Source organism: Sphaerodactylus townsendi, linkage group LG14, assembly GCF_021028975.2.
Source record: "Sphaerodactylus townsendi isolate TG3544 linkage group LG14, MPM_Stown_v2.3, whole genome shotgun sequence".
Taxonomy (NCBI): Eukaryota; Metazoa; Chordata; class Lepidosauria; order Squamata; family Sphaerodactylidae; genus Sphaerodactylus; species Sphaerodactylus townsendi.
Window position 1 is genome coordinate 13,462,161 of NC_059438.1, and position 17,964 is coordinate 13,480,124.

Sequence of the window (17,964 nt, forward strand, 5' to 3'; positions counted from 1 at the left end):
CTGCCACGTGGGCTTACAATTGGCCTTAAACGAACAAACCCTCGCACTATTACTTGTCTTTGTGAAAAGTGATACTTCCCACTCTCTCCTCCTCTCTCTCTTTTTTTTACCCCAGGAAGAAAGGAAGGCTGTGTATAAACAGAACAAAGGAAAGAGGCAACACAAGCGAAGCCACTCATAATAAATATTACAGTGAAAGTTTTGCTCATCAAACTAAGATTAAAAACATATTCTACTCTCCCGAGCCACTGCGCTTTGATGTGTGCTGAAACAGAGAGTGTATGCATTTTGTAAGATTTACAGCATCCCCAGTGGAAATAGTTTCACGTTTCATTTTTCTCTCTATTTGAGATTAAGAATATATTAGGTGAATTCAATCCCCTAATGTTTATTGTGTCAGACTGAGAACTAACACAGAGGAAAAGATTCAGGATTTCTTCACACTCCGCTTTACTGGCAATTTCACTCCAGAAAGTCTGGGGTGGGTGGGAAAGGATCTGGGCTGCTGGTCTTCGTTGAATACAGGCACTTTCCTCACAAGTGTTTTACCTCGTATCTAGCCCACTAAGGGAATGTTTTATCTGTGGAGTTCCGCATTTCTCCACCCCACCTCAGTTTGGTGTCAGAAGCGTTTCCAACCACCTTTTACTTCACAAAAGGAACACTTTAATTGCAGTATTTTTCACTTATATGTTTTTTTTGGATTTATATCCCCCCTTTCTCTCCTGCAGGAGACTCAAAGGGGCTTACAATCTCCTTGCCCTTCCCCCCTCACAACAAGCACCCTGTGAGGTAGGTGGGGCTCCGAGAGCTCCGAGAAGCTGTGACTAGCCCAAGGTCACCCAGCTGGCGTGTATGGGAGTGCACAGGCTAATCTGAATTCCCCAGATAAGCCTCCACAGCTCAGGCGGCAGAGCTGGGAATCAAACCCGGTTCCTCCAGATTAGATACATGAGCTCTTAACCTCCTACCCACTGCTGCTCCTTTCTAGCTGATATGATCTTCCTTTCCTGCCAATAAGCCTGGCCATTATCTACGCCCCCCAGTCCAATTGCCCAGCCTGTCCATCTGTGCTTGATCCCCCATTTTCGTGTCCCTCGCCTCACACTTTTCTTATTTTCCTCTTAATTGTTGTCATTTCATGTGTTTTTCTCTTGGGGGAGGGCATTCTGTTCAGATCAGCAAAGCTGTGTAGCATCACCAGAGCACATGTATGGGGACCCCCCCCCCCCCCCGATTAAGCCAACCAGAAAACTTGCTGTGTGGTTTCCGGGCTGTATGGCCGTGTTCTAGCAGCATTCTCTCCTGACGTTTCACCTGCATCTGTGGCTGGCATCTTCAGATCCTCTGAAGATGCCAGCCACAGATGCAGGCGAAACGTCAGGAGAGAATGCTGCTAGAACACGGCCATACAGCCCGGAAACCACACAGGACCCAAGTGATTCCAGCCGTGAAAGCCTTCGACAATACATCAACCAGAAAACGTTTGGAGGATGAGTGTGCAGATGGAAAATGATGGCATAGAAAACTACTTTGATTTGGGGTAAGTGCTGCTCTTGAAAAAGGCCACAAATGTGAAAAATCATCTGCTGTAGAATCCAGTCCTTTTTCAGTGGTCATAGAGGTGGAAATTTCTAAATCACCTTCGCTAAAAAACATCTGACGCAACGGAGCAATTCAGATCTAGCTGGCGTATTCACAAGCAATGCCCATTCGACGCAATGAAACAATTCAGATGTAGCTAGGACATTTTCATACCATCTTTCCTCAAAGTCAATCATGAGGTGCATGAAATTCTCCCATGTCCTATTTCCTCCTTACAACGACCCTGTAAGGTAGGTTAGGCTGAGTGTGTGTGACCCAGTGGCCTACCTTACTAGCATAGAGGGAAATTGAACCCCAAGGATTGGCAGGATGGATAGAGAATCTGTTGTCTTAAAAACAGGGTTCCTCCCAAGCTACCATGGGTGGGTCTGGTAACAACCAAGTTACGTTTTATTTTACCAGTGTCTGACATACCCAAATGGAGTTAAGATTCTTAATCAGGTTTATGCACCAAACAGACAAAACTGGCTGTTATGGATTTTCCAGGCTGTGTAGCTTCGGTCTGGTCATTTTAGCTCCTAATGTTTCACCTTCATCTATGGCTGGGAACGTCAGAGGTATGTCATGGTAAGAGACCCATCTTACTGTGATAATGCCTCTGAAGATGCCTGCCACAGGTACAGGTGAAATGTTAGGAACCAAAACTACCAGATCACAGACACACAGCCTGGAAAACTCACAACAGCCAGTTGATTGTAGCCATGAAAGCCTTAGAAAATAAACAAGCAAACTGCACTTTACAAATCAAACAGGAAATACTGAAACTGAAAAGCAACAAAACTCTTTTTTAAAGGATAGCTAAGAAGGGAAACACACTGGACATCCAATTGGGGGGAAAACGTAACCGCCCGGTTGTAAATAGGGTGTTAAGTGCCACAAGATTAACACCCCTTGCATCATAAATAATATAACTAGTCATCAGGAAATTGTAACACCTCATATAATTAAAGCAGAGTAGACTCCCAAACTGCACAAATAGCAGGAGAAAGAGAAACTCTGAAACAAGTCGCCCCGCTTTGAAAGAACTGCAGCTTTCCTGACCTCACAACACAACGTTGACAATCCATGCACATTTTCTTCAAGTTATTTACCTTCTCTTTGCAAACTTTGGGCTTGTTCAGAAATATTTAATACCTCCGAACACAGGAACAAGAGACAGCTACAAGAAATTGCCCAGCTATTTCTAGGACTGCATTCAGATCTACTTTGTGCATGCTTCAAAAGGAAGATTCTTTCATTTCCTAATAATTGTGGTATTTAAACAAAAGTCACTTCCCATGTTCAGATGTAAAGATATGAGCCAAGAAAGAATGTACTAAATAGGGCATATTTGGCCTTGGACTTATTTAGATCTGTTAAAATAAAGGCCATGACCCAGTTCACACAGGAACTCTTGAATGAGGCTTCATGCGATGGAGCCTCCAAGTGACTGTAGTGGCAAAGGCTCCTAATAGTTTTTCTAGCAACCCAACCATCACACAGAACTGCCTGCCCACATTCTCACACTGATTGGCTTCTTCCTGAACTGAGAGTATCAGCCAAGATGTGGGCACCCTGGCTTTGAATTTGGGGACATTCTTCATGTAAAACATATGCTCACCCAGTAAGCCTTGGACCAGGAAACTGAAGAATGAGAATACAAACTGGCAATTTCAGCTTTCTATTGTACTATCTATTGTAACTGATGTCTAAAATAAGGGGCGATCCATGTAGGAAGGTTTGAGCTTAGAATCATACAGTTGGAAGAGACCCCAAGGGCCGTCAAGTCCAACCCCCTGCAATGTAAGAACACACAATCAAAGCACTCTTCTCAGATGGTCATCCAGCATCTTTTAAAAAACCTCCAAAGAAGCAGACTCCACCACACTCTGGCCCCTTCCGCACTCACAAAATAATGTGTTTTCAAACCACTTTCACAACTGTTTGCAAGTGGATTTTGCCATTCCGCACAGCTTCAAAGAACATTGAAAGCAGTTTGAAAGTGCATTATTCTGCATGTGCGGAATGAGCCTCTGAGATGAGGCATTCCATTGTCAAACAGCCCTTACTGTCAGGAAGTTTTTCCTGATGTTTAGGTGGAATCTCTTTTCCTTCACCTTGAACCCATGACTCCTGGTCCTAGTCTCTGGAGCAGCAGAAAACAAGCTTCCTCCCTCACCAACATGACATCACTTCAAATATCTAAACATGGGCCCCTTCCGCACACGCAAAATAATGCGTTTTCAAACCACTTTCACAACTGTTTGCAAGTGGATTTTGCCATTCCGCACAGCTTCAAAGAGCACTGAAAGCAGTTTGAAAGTGCATTATTCTGCATGTGCGGAATGAGCCATAGCCATCATGTCACCTGTTAACCTTCTCTTCACCAAACTAAACATATCCAGATTCCTAAATTTCTCCTCAAACGGCATGGATTCCAGCTTCTCGGAGGAAGCGCAGAATAAACATGTAGGCAGACAGGTAGCATAAAATAAACAAAACATCATTTTAACTTTCAAATGGCTTTTTAAAAAATGTGACTGTAGATTCCCTCACCCCTTTACCCTCACATTTTCTTGTGCTAGTAGATTTGTGCATGTTACCAAACAACCACATGTGTATCACTTGCTGGATCAAGACCCGGCTATATAAATCATGCGTCCATCTGAAAGCAAATCTCATTTGAGAATGTGAATTATTTGTGCTACATCATGTTTGATGGGACGCACATCCGAAAGTATGAATGCGGAATCCGATTTATTTCTCTTTCTTGACCCCACATCCACAGAAGCCTAATTCTGTACATGGACCTCCTCAATTGAATTGTGGTGCTAGGCTACACAGAGCCAGCTCTGAGGACAATCGCCACACTGCCTCTGGACAAGCTAGAAGTTAGGTATGCCAGAACAGCGACTACCTCAACCATCCTTCTGTTCCAATCAGGAAGTGATGTCACAAGAAAAGAGGCTGATGGGAGAGTATTCCAGTCCTTGAGATGGCATGGGAACAGGTCAGGATGATCGAGAGAGTCTGCTCCACTATCTTCACCCGCAGTCATGATGGTTCCAGTTTTGGGACACTCTTTCTAGGGAAAGGTATTTCTGACAGGGTGTGGCGGGAGTTCAGAGCAGCCAGCCAGGACCTTGGTTAGCTCCTTGGCAAGGCACTGCAAGAGTCCAGAGCAGTCAGTCAGGACCACGGCTAGGTCACTGTGAAGACCAGATTCTGGGCAAGCTGAGAACTCAAGAGGGTTACTACAGCACTAATTTGGAGACAAATGGGAGCTTTAGTAGCCCTGGAGGGAGATGCATAATTCCCCAGAGAAGACTGCTGTCAAATTCAGTTTTGCACTTTGGATGTTCAAGTCCTAATACCTGAAGACAGCCACTAGTGAGCTTCTTAACACTTAGAAGAAACCTGAAGGGTAGAGCCAGTGTGGTGTAGTGGTTAAGACCAGGTGGACTCGAATCTGGAGAATCGGGTTTGATTGCCGACTCCTCCACCTGAATGGCAGAGGTTTATCTGGTGACCCAGATGTGTTTCCGCACTCCTACATTCCTGTTGGGTGACCTTCGGCTAGTCACAGTTCTTCGGAACTCTCTCAGCCCCACCTACCTCACAAGGTGTCTGTTGTGGGGAAAGGAAGGGAAAGGAGCTTGTAAGCCACCTTGAGTCTCCCTACAGGAGAGAAAGGTGGGATATAAATCCGAAATCATCATCTTCTACTCCTCCTCTCCCCTAAACAAAAACCTTGTAGGTAGGCTCACTCTTAACATGGCAGGCTGATTTTATATACATTTCCACCTATTGCTGTGTTACTAGCAAAGAAAACACAGGTAAGATTGAATTGAACAAATGGAAAATGCCAGAAAGGGACTGTGGCTAAACGCCCCTGGAGGATCCGTAGACACTCGCGGCCATCCGATTGAAGCATCTCAGCCAGGTGCTAAGCCAGGACACGAGGCAGACAACGTGAGGAATCCATTTCAATTCCCAGTCTCGGCTCGAGCAAGCCTTCAGACAAGTCTGTTCTGCTCCCGTCGTTCCTCCCTCCCCGGCCCCTTTCTGACATACAGTTCCGGAAAGTGATCCTGAAGCAGTGCAGCCGCAAACACGGCCCAGCTTATCTAGTTCGCATTCACCATGCACCGCAGCAGGAAAACAATTATCAGCTCTTTGGAAACGTTTTCCCTCAACAGCCGTTTTTGGCTGTGCTCGGAGGACCTGCCGCAAATTTTAAGTCCATATAATTCTCACAGCAAAAAAAGAGAGAAGTTTTTAAGGACATTTAAGCATAACTAATCTTTTTAGTCTTCTTCTGCCCCCTTCCCACCATACGCTCTTCATTCTTGAGAAGTACAGTTATTAAATAACAAATATGTCAAGCAAGAGGGCCTACATAGATGAAGACTAAGACTAAAGGAGGAGGAGGAGGAGGAGGAGGAGGAGGAGGAGGAGGAGAAGGAGAAGGAGAAGGAGAAGGAGAAGAAGAAGAAGAAGAAGAGGAGGAGGAGGAGGAGGAGGAGGAGGAGGAGAAGGAGGAGTTTGGATTTATATCCCCCCTTTTTCTCCTGTAGGAGACTCAAAGGAGCTTACAATCTCCTTGCCCTTCCCCCCTCACAACAAACACCCTGTGAGGTGGGTGGGGCTGAGAGAGCTCCGAGAAGCTGTGACTAGCCCAAGGTCACCCAGCTGGCGTGTGTGGGAGTGCCCAGGCTAATCTGAATTCCCCAGATAAGCCTCCACAGCTCAAGCGGCAGAGCTGGGAATCAAACCCGGTTCCTCCAGATCAGAGTGCACCTGCTCTTAGCCACTACGCCACTGGCTATGTCCCCTTCTCCATCTATAGCTGGAAGAGATCCCTTCTGGGAAAGTCTGTTGAACATCTCTCCAGAAACCGGCGAATGGTTCTTGTCAGCCCGTGGATTTTGGTACAATAAAATTAATACTGGCATAGCGTCCTACTGGAGTTGCTTTGGCCCAACTGCAGGTCATTGTACGCTGTTCAGCAAGTTTTACCACCTCCTATAAAGCAGTCAAGTCAAAGGAAAATGGGCGTTGGACCACCCTGGGTCAGAATTCCAAAGATCTCTACAGGCTCAAAAATGTTGGGACCTCTGGATTAGAGTGTTTGACTAGGAGTTGGGAGATTGAGGTTCCAGTCTCCACTTGGTCTTGAAGCACACTGGGTGAACTTGGGAGAGTCATGTTCTCTTGGCCTGTCCTACCTTATAAAACTGTTGTGAGGACAAAATGGGGAAGAGCCATATACACCACCCAAGCTGCTCAGAGAATGCACATGTGTTTAACCAACCATACGCCATGATCACATTTTTGTGGGTGGTGGACGCTTTAGTCGGAAAAAGTGCACCTAAAAATATGAGGCGTGAAAGAGCCCTTGCGTCTGGAGAGTCGGTGATTAACTATCAGATCAAGTTATTATGAAACGCACAGACAGCAGACCAAGAGGGATTTGGATCGATGCTTCTTCTCCCTCCGGCAACCAACTGTGCCTCATCCATTTTCTCAGGGTCCCAGATCGCTAGAAACGGAGAGTAAAAAGGGGGTTCCCTCTGCGTTACAGAGAACAAACTGTTCTTCGTGGTTTTCTCGCTTAAAATTCGCCCCCTGAATCAAAGCAAAAAAAAAAAAACACGCCTGGAAAAGTGTAAAATTTGCCTCCTGTACTCGGATTTTCAAAGTAACGGAGAGAGGGAGAGCGAGAGAGCGAGACAGAAAAAAAAGAAAGTGGGAAAAAAGAGAGAGTGCACGAATGTATACTCCCAAAGGAATAAACTGACTCTTGCTAGACAAGCTGAAAGCTGATTAAAATATTTCTCATCCTTTGGGTATGCAACAGCATTTGATGATGGAGAGTGTATTAATATTCCAGCAAGCTCCTTGTCAACACTCCAGACAGGTCCCAAGAAAGAATCTGAAACTGACCAGGTTTGCTCCCTGTGCCAGAAATCTTTATAAGACACAGAGCAGCACCCTTCCACCGGCTGAAGCAAAGATAAGGACTGGCTCTTGGCTTTTCAGACCTTGATACACATGCCACTAAACGACAAACATTCCTATTTTGCTGGGGCTTGTTGTGCGGTGAGGGGTAGGTGCACAGGTACGCCAAAATTTAACAAAAGGTTTGGCGATCTTTTTTTTAAAAAAAAAACAACCCGGCCAAAGAAGCAAGAAAGCAGCTTGATTTCAGCTGACATCAAGGGTGCCGTTATTGCCTGCTTGATTTAAACTCGACTGCCCAAGCTGCTGCCAGACACGCAGACTCCAAAGTTAATATCGGAGAGAGAGATCTCCCCAATAATTGCTCAAAGAAGCTAAGCCGAATTGCAAGAGCCGGACCTCTTCTCTTTAACCGTTTCCTGGACAGCGTCTCTGTTCGCCTCTGGATCTGCCAGTGCGAAAAGATGGGTTCCGCAGCCAGGGGCTAAAATAGATTCGCTCCAAAGTGAAGCACCACAGGTGTGTGTTCTCTGCCACACTGGTGTTAGGCATGTACCCCAATATTTAGCCTGCTGGTTGCAGAAACAACATAGGCAGCTCCTAAAGCTGTTTACCTTCTAAGTATATCTCCCCCCATTTCCGACGACACACAAAATAAAGCTCGTTATTATCACTTCTAAGTCTTATTGAAGCTGTGGGCTTAGTTTCCCATGTATCAGCCAAAGGTAGAATTCATTTGCAAACAAGTTGCAGGATCAAAGAAATAAAAAGGCTAGATAAATAACCGAGTGCTAATGGCGGGTACCAATTTGATGCAAACATTCGCATCGCTAGGGGCGCTGGGTTCATTTTAAGTCACCGGAATTGAAAGCGGCATCGCGTCGACAGCCTCCCAAAGGGATTAATTTTCAAAACGCAACAGGACTACCTCTTTGGAAGTTCACAACTTGAGTGATCAGGGTTGTCTGCACGCGGGCGGATGTTTCTGTCTACATTCTCGCTCCAACCAATTCCACTGTGAAATGTGTTGTTGTTTTTCAAGCCCACTTGGGTACAGCCTGAGAAAAAGATATGGGCAGAAAGACTCCCCGTAGTGCTCAGATCTTTGGATCGTGACCAATGTCAAACGGAGGGAAAGGGGTGTAAAGTGATGGTGGCATCAAAAACAGAGGCTCCATTTTTTCCCTGTTCCTTCCCTGCGCTTGTCCTGTCAGCCGTTCCTCAGCCGTAGGGCGCCCCAGCTGGCTGCACTTGACTGGGTCAGTATGCGCAACCCCACCTCACTCCCTTCCAGCCGCCTTGGTTCCTGTCAGCTCGCTGAGGCTTGAGCTGACGTGTGTTGTTGAAATGGACGGGGCCCAGTACCGCATTCCACAGGAAGCCTGCCTTGCCTCCACCGGAGCTTGGACTAGCACCAAGGCCATCAAATCTGGGAGATGCATTGGGCACGTATAGCTCCTCCCCCTGAGGCCCCTTCCGCGCATGCAGAATAATCCACTTTCAATCCACTTTCAGTGCACTCTGAAGCTGGATTTTACCGTACGGAATAGCAAAATCCACTTTCAAACGATTGTGAAAGTCGGTTGTGTGTTATTCTGCGTGTGCGGAAGGGGCCTGAGAGCAGTCTCTCCCAGTCTTTTCAGTAAGCAGTGGCGTAGTGGCTAAGAGCAGGTGCATTCTGATCTGGAGGAACCGGGTTTGATTCCCAGCTCTGCCGCTTGAGTTGTGGAGGCTTATCTGGGGAATTCAGATTAGCCTGTGCGCTCCCACACACGGCACCTGGGTGACCTTGGGCTAGTCGCAGCTTCTCGGAGCTCTCTCAGCCCCACCTACCTCACAGGGTGTTTGTTGTGAGGGGGGAAGGGCAAGGAGATTGTAAGCTCCTTTGAGTCTCCTGCAGAAGAGAAAGGGGGGATATAAATCCAAACTCCTCCTCCTCCTCTTCCTCTTCTTCCTCTTCTAAAAAGCGGGAGAAAGGCATACTTGTGCTGAGCAACTCAAAACACCCTTCCGAGATCTGATGAGTTGGGGCTAGTCTGACCTCTCCCAGTGAGATTAACCCCTAAATCTAGTGCTAAGGCATAAAAAACTCAGAACGTTGACATCATCTCATGGGTGCATTGGTATCCCCTATTAAATACCCCCTTTTAAAAACCCTGGCTACAAATCCCAGGAGTCAAGTCAAAGATATGGTCTGACTGTGTAATCAAAAAAATAAACAGGGGTCTAGTGGTAACATTAACTGGACTATACCAACATTGAAGAAGATATACCTGAATATATTTTTTTAAAAAAAATTCCTAAGGAAATATCTTTTCCAGCATGAAGTATGATTTTGATTTAGACCAACAAGTAACTGGGGTCCCTAAATATACATAAAAAGCTGAGGAAAAAGTAAAGGCTGGGGCAGTGAATGAGACTTCTTAAATTAGTTGTTCAACTAGCCAGTGGTCGTGGCAGCATCTTGAGGGTCCTCGTGGTGCACAACAGAAACTCTTTCTAGAAAGGGACACTAGAAATTCTCCACTTAAATCCACAACCATCTAATTGTGCTTGCAACCATATAGAGCTACCGAGGCCTTCTAACCGGGCTAACCTGAAACCACATTCCTGGGAGTAAGCCACACTGAATAGACCTGAGTAGGGTTCTGAGTAGACTTGTACAAGATTTCTTTCTACTAACTTGCTCTTTCTTAGACTCTAAACATTATTCTTGAGCTTTTAGAAGAAGAAGAAGAAGAGTTTGGATTTATATCCCCCCTTTCTCTCCTGCAGGAGACTCAAAGGGGCTTACAATCTCCTTGCCCTTCCCCCCTCACAACAAACACCCTGTGAGGTAGGTGGGGCTGAGAGAGCTCCGAGAAGCTGTGACTAGCCCAAGGTCACCCAGCTGGCATGTGTGGGAGTGTACAGGCTAATCTGAATTCCCCAGATAAGCCTCCACAGCTCAGGCGGCAGAGCTGGGAATCAAATCCGGTTCCTCCAGATTAGATACACGAGCTCTTAACCTCCTACGCCACTGCTGCTTTTAGGTAGGATTATAGGTGGGCAAGAAAATCCATGAGGTGAATTATTAGGGTGATTCATTGTCCAACAAGATGGAGGTCTAACTTTAGCTTCTGTGCTAGTGTTACTGAGAATCAGAGTGGTGTGGTGGTTTAGAGCAGTAGATTCCAATCTGGAGAACTAGGTATGATTCTCCATTCCTCCACATGAGCGACGGACTGTAATCCAGAGACACAGGTATGATTTCCTGCTCTTCTGCATCAAGCCTACTGGATATCTTTGGACGACACACAGTTCTCTCAGAGCTATCTCAGCCCCACCTACCTCACCAGGTGCCTGTTGTGGGAGGGGAGGTAATCTTAAGCCACTGCTTAATGGTAGAGAAAAGTGGGGGTATAAAAACCAACTCTTCTTATTACACGTACGTGACGTCCCACCTTTCATCTAAGAAGATAAGGCTGATATTCAGGACCTCAGTTCCTAATCTGATTCCAATCCAGTGAACTGCATGACAAAATGGGGATACAAACCCAGGTCTTCCCACTAGTACTCTGGCCCTTAAACTACTGTACCACACTTCCTATCATAGCATGAGGATAAACATCATTAGATGTGATACACCTATCTCACTGGCTGGATCTGGGTTAATTTTTTCATCAACAGGGGAAAAAACACCTTCCTGTGCTCCCTTTAACTGTAGCCCACTGATCACCACAAAATGGGAATCCAGAGAGACAAGGGACTCCAAAGAATGGCACGGGAGCATCTGTAGTAGGAAGCGGGAATTGATGGAAATTGCCATTCCGGTCTGGATCCAGCCCTGACCTTCCACCTTAAAACAATTTTGCACAATCTTCCAGAGCTCAAGCACGTCTTTGATTTCCTGCAAGAATATAACCAAATCCAATAGTATCTTAATATACTGCTCTACATGAGTAGGCCAGATACATTATGCCATTCCTTAATGGAACACCACAAACACCTGAATGCAAAGAAATTACATATACACTGTCCTGGGTTATATACATATACATTGTCCTCTACGTTCCCCATAAGTCAGCAAGGGTTGTATAATATTTCATTCCAGTATTAGGGGGAAAATATGCCTTCCCGATCAATTCCGTCTTGAGAGAGACTCAGCTCTTTGCCAACATGAATTTCCTCTTGTTCACAGAAGGGTTAAAAAAAGAAAAGAAAAGAAAGTGCTATCCATTGGCTTCCTCTGATGTTCCTGTAGATATTGTCACTGGATGTATCCTCGGTAGAATTCTATTCAACACCTCTGTCTTTAAGTACAAAGCTGTAGGCTGTAGAAGCTTTAAGGAACATAAGGAACATAAGTATCCTTTTTTTCTACTGCACAGTATCTGTGTGTGAAATTCTCTAAAGGGGTTTAAGTATTTACCCTGAACACTATCGCACAGTTTCTAAAAATTTTCCTTATCCTATTGCAAAAAAAAAAAAAAAAGACCTCGACTTCAAAGAGAATCATAAACACGGCCCTTTGTGCTTTGAGCACACATTTTGTTTTGGAAGCTTAGCTCCGAATTCTCTCGGAATTGTAAATATATCTATACGAGGGTGATATGGAAGGGAACTAGCTTATTAAAAAATGATAGTAATTCAGGAACCGTGGAGTGGTGAATTTTCTCCCCCGTTTATGGAGATTGGCAGCGTCATTACCTAACATATTTATTTGGGAAGTCAACCCCCAATGGAAATCAGCCGGGCTCATTTGCATTTAATGTGTTTCTATTCGAACTACCCAGGGAAGGGGAAAAAAGAAAGCAGTGTTACACCTTCAGTTTAACTTCTCAATTAAAGTCCATTAAAAAAAAAAAAACCAACACTGCCCACAGAACACATTTAATGTTTTGCCATTCAAAAGTGAAAACTAAGTAGATAAAACATGTTCTATTACAGAAAGAAAACTGAACTTTTTAGAAACTTGGCCATCTTGGAGAGTATTTGGAATTCATCATCTTTGCTGAACTTGTAAATTGCATATAAATTGACTCCACTAACTCATGAGAGAAAATTGTCGAGGCACTGCAAAATGAGACATCCACGCAACTGTGGATATTGCGCTACCATTGCTGTCTAGGAATCAGCCACAACTGGATTGGTTTGTAATCCAGTTGTGCACTATTGGTATTGTTTACCAATCCCATAATGCTCACCAAGGTTCCCTGCAGCCCCTGTTCCCTGTATAAGGTTATGTAGAAAAGGCTAGTCTTCATTCTCCACAAAACAGACACTAGAAATTCCAGCAAGCACAAAAGAAATATGGAGAGATAAAATTCAGGAGCATAATCTGAACGGCTTGCTGCTATTTGCCATATTAATGTCTGACAACATATTATTTTATGCTACCAAAGCACTACATGCGTTAACTGAACTGTTTGATTATGTATTTGTGAAATGCTCTTAATTTAATCTATCTAACGGTAATGCCTGTCATTAAAAGCTATTTGTTACCAAGTATTGGGGAAGCCCTCCTTTCCTACAGGTTCTCTTTTGAACGTGCATTATTAGCCTGTTGCTATGGTTTTTTTTTAATTAATGGAATTCTGGAGTAAATACTTCAGTATTCATATTTTTTTCAGCAACTAAAGATATACACTTTCAAGTACTATGCTGCTGCTAGGCTTGTAAGTTTTAATAAACACCGGCTCTTGCCTTGCTGAAATCAAAGCCGAATAACAGCGCAGACGCGTTGACATATCTTAAAAGACGGAAACAGCAGCCAGGAGATAAAGCCGGCACTCTAAATAAGTAAGGAATGAAAGCCAATGAAACAAAGAAAAAGAAACTTATAGCTAGACTGTAGTCCTTAAATGTAAGGAACAGGGAAGGGTGTCACTAATTATTATGAACACTTATTTTTAGCTGCATCTTGGAACCCTGAGATATGGTCAGATTCCAGCCACTGACGTTTTTGATTCCTCACGTGCCATTTCAACCTTGCTGCTGGCACGCATGTGTAAAAGAGAGAGCAACACAATTTAAATGCTCTCACTAGCATTAGGTCTCTTCATATCTGATCCTGGCAAATATTATGCCTCCCCTTGGATTTTATTTTTTAGATAGGAACAACACCAGCCATGTTTGGCCCATGCTGTAACTTTCACTGGGTCCTCTTATTCCTTTCCATTACAAAAAAAGATGGATAATCAGATCCTCTGTTTTGAATGTTCAGAACATCCATTCACACACACACACACACTCCTTCAACAGCTCTGCATGAAGACCAGTATTTACACAGGTTCTAAGATTTCCCAGAAATATAGAAGATGGAAATAATGGAACTGATGAGGCTCCTCCCAGTTCTGGGCAGTTTCTCTGTACAGCAATGGGAGGTGAAGGAAAAAGTCTCTTGGGGGAGGTGAACAGGTAAAAAGTAGAGATAATGCAAACATGATCATTTATTTCCCCATACAACGCGAGGCAACCCTGCTGTGTCGGTTTGCACTTGAAAAGCTGCTATGATGGAAGCACGAAATATGGCCACAATCCACTCAACGAGACAGAAGATGGCTGAGTAATAAATTAAAGTGCTTTGAGCGTGTGCATGGTTTCAGCCGAAAGCAAACATCTAGAACAGGGGTAGGGAACCTGCGGCTCTCCAGATGTTCAGGAACTACAATTCCCATCAGCCCCTACCAGCATGGCCAATTGGCCATGCTGACAGAGGCTGATGGGAATTGTAGTTCCTGAACATCTGGAGAGCCGCAGGTTCCCTACCCCTGATCTAGAAACCAACCTGTTGTGTTTGTAAACATCTCAAAGTTGAAATTGTTTTATTCGTTCTGAGGGACAGAATTTTCGTTAAATCGAGCCAACGTGTACTATGTCCTTAGAAGTTTGTTGTTCAGCCCAATCGTTTTTAAGTTCCTGTTATGGGGATCAAACCATGCCCCCACCCCCAACTACACATTCTTTCAGAAACTGATGCCATTGATTGGAGCTTAGCCTGCCTAGCATAATGAAAATTCGTCGAGATTTCTGGCCCTCATGGAAGCGGATACATTTTCATAATAATTCTTTGGTCATTCAAGTGAATCAAGGTCACCACAGCATTACTGTCTACAAATTTAATAAATAATAAATAATCATAATATATTATATTATATTAGTAGTAGGGGGTGGGTTTTCACCATCAATGGTTCTCTTTTACTGTTTATTGTTCATTAAGTTGATTGATGATTGTTTTGGTTTTATTATGTTGTTCGCCGCCCTGAGCCCTGTTGGGGAGGGTGGGATATAAATGTTCATATAGAACAAAACATAAATATATTTGCATTTTTCCAGTCATTTGAGAATTAGTCCTTCACAGAAATTTTTTTAAATCTACAGTTTGCAAAATACACACATACACACACACAAACATGTACCCTGTTTCCCCGAATATAAGACATCCCCTAAAAATAAGACATAGTAGAGGTTGTGCTGAAGTGCGAAATATAAGGCATTCCCCGAAAGTAAGATGTAGCAAAGTTGTTGTTTGGAAGCATGCCCGACGAACAGAACACAGAAAAATAAGACATCCCCTGAAAATAAGACATAGCGCATCTTTGGGAGCAAAAATTAATATAAGATACTGTCTTATATTTGGGGAAACACGGTATATATTTCATTCACAATAAAGAGAAAATGAATTGTTCATCTTCTCCTTGGTTTATCTTTTTATTAAAAAAAAATCTCTCCCCTTCTCCTTCCCTCCAATCTGGAGGCAACGTTAGGCATTTTTATAGGTAAAATAAATGTCAGTTTTGTGAGGTTTTGCATGATACTAGACCCTGGGAGACAAATTGTCTCTGCACTGAATCTCGAAACAGCTTCGGCAAGACTCACTTGGCATCACATGAGACTTCAGCTTTTCAGAGAGCAGCCTGCCCAGAAAGCAAAGCTTGTACAACCCTTTTCAAATGGTAACTCTGCCTTTGAATTTGCCGAGAACTTATCTTGATGCTGAGCATGATAACACGTTAATCTTGGGTGACTAAATTTTTTTTTAAAAAAAGCAAATATTTGAATAGCTTTCATATTTTTTTAGAGGCGGGGGAGGGGGAGGGCAGGAGAATGAAAATGAAGGATGGTCCTCAGTTTAAACGGCTTTTACCTTTTAACTGTTCACAAATTCATGAAGTAATAAATGGGGGAGGGAATCGGGGCTTTATCAGAATGTCATTCAAATGAAAGGTTTAACATTTACATCACAAGAACAAGTAGGGAGGGGAAATCATCCTTAGGGAAAGAAATGCCAAGAATAAACATTAGGATGAGAGAGAGAGAGAGAGAGAGAGAGAGAGAGAGAGAGAGAGAAATCACACTTACTGCAAAATGAAAAAAATTAAGACATCTGAGAGGTATGGATAAACTTTTGTGAAATGTGGTTTTGCATTGGAATGTTCAGGAAACTAAATACATTATAAATGAAGTAGATCTCGACAATTAATTTACAGGCCCACAAATGAGGAAAAATGCAGGAAAGTGGAAACAAACAATACAGAGACATCAAACATATAGCAGAGATAATATCCAGCTCTTTAAACTCAAATTAAGATGAACATGCCCTCTCATAATGGGAAAATTCACTCATGGAGAGGGGAGAGAAACTAGACTGAAGGAGGGGGGAAAGGAGTCAAAAATCATACTTTTGTGCAATTACATTAAAAATGCTCATTCATTTTATGTTAATCAAATGCACAGAACATAAAGATAATTTTTTAAGCTGAAAATTCTATAGAAACCAGATCTACCCCAACACGCTCTACTTTTTAATGTTAAATTGCTGTTGAATTTGTTAACCCACAATTGATTTCCTGTATTATGGAATCTCAGAGATTATGGTTAACTTGAAGAAACGGGTACATTTTTCAATACTTATACAGTCATGTAGAGGCATTGCATTTTTCTTGGAGTGTAGTTGCATAGACCTAGCAGGGAAAACTGCAGCCCAACAGTGCCCCCTGCTGCCAGAGAGTATTTTAATAGGATAGTTTGGGATGCTGGGCAGGTATGAAGTAAAAACAGACAACTTGAAAATACTGATTCAGAAGCCCAACTATAATAGGAACCCAGATTTACCCAGAGACTTCACCAAACCCACAGACATTACCAATTAGCATTCTCTTCTGCACCTCCCCATAGCTGAATTTAATCGTGATTAATGTGTTAGAAAGCATAAACATTAAAGTAGTTCTTGAAGATTTTCAGTTAGAAGCAGCTTCTGTCCCCTGCAGAAAACACCTCCCCCCAACTTACTGATAAATATAATCCCAAACCTCATTGAAAAGAGATACACCAAACAGCACCACGTATCTAGTTAGAGACACATGGAGACATTGCACCAATTGCAGACTGCCTAGCCTCAAAGAATCCCCCAGGTTTTCAGGTTCTCCATGCTCTCAATACACCGCGGAGATAAACAAACAAGGAGACAATCTTGCTTTGACCTTGCAAAGCACCACAGTTCTAGAGAAAAGGCCCTGCTGGCTCTGTAGTGCCAAAGACATCAACCCTATTACTTGTACTTACTACGAACTCCATTTTTCTCCAAAATTCTTCCAGAGAATCCATTGGCTTGCTCCACCACTCAGTACACTTCCTGTAACGTTTACCCTGGAACCAGAATTGTCGTAGCCACTCAAATTCAACCTGTGGAAATATAAAAGAGGACAGGGGACTTTTTTAAAAAAACCTGATCTTTTTCCTACTCCAAAAAAAAAATAGCAAAAGTTGAAGAGTCTATGGGCCAAGAGCAAGGAACAGAGGGGAGGACAGATCGGTGACCGAAGGGTCAACCGGTGGCCACCAAAACCATTTTAAGGGCAAATTTCAACATTTTAAACTTGCCGTGAGGGCTTTTTTCTGATTTGTCCTGAAGCACGGCAGCAACCAGAAATTTTGTCTCTCCTTTCTGTATGTCTGAAAGTACTAAAACAGCCCCTGTGATACACCGGCATGGCGCCCTCCTCATTGTGCTGACCCCAAAAGTCAGCTTGGGTGGTTTGGGCAAAGAATGAGTGGCGATGAAGGGCCAAGTTGCAAAATCTTTCCACGGCGGACCCATTTTGTGATGTCATCAGACAGTTGTCAGAGAAGAACCGTGCAACTTCACAGCTTGCTGGTCAATCTTCAACCATAGAACTCTTTCTCGATACCCCTTTCGTCCCCCATCACATCACACCCGATTCCTTTCCCTTCTTATTTCAAGTAATCTGCAGTTTTAGTCAACTGGAACAGGATGTATATTTCAGTGGCTGTGCTCGAATTTTACATATCGGTACAGGTCCCCTTTCATTCATCACCTGAGGCTGCCAAGAATGTTGTTCTGTTTACCTTTATTTAAATGTGACGCAGGAACAAAGAGACACCTGTAGACGGTGCAGAAGTGACCAGAAACAAAAT

The 17,964-nt window shown here is 43.6% G+C and overlaps 1 protein-coding gene across 7 annotated transcripts in view; it reads right to left on the minus strand.

Annotated features, from left to right (window-relative positions):
- FTO (FTO alpha-ketoglutarate dependent dioxygenase) overlaps positions 1-17,964 on the minus strand; it is a 250,439-nt gene that overhangs the window by 148,219 nt on the left and 84,256 nt on the right. For all 7 annotated transcript variants that reach the window (XM_048515847.1, XM_048515840.1, XM_048515845.1 and 4 more), the window contains one exon: positions 17,092-17,211. In XM_048515847.1, the coding sequence (XP_048371804.1) occupies positions 17,092-17,211 (120 nt within the window). The remainder of the gene's footprint in view (positions 1-17,091; positions 17,212-17,964) is intronic.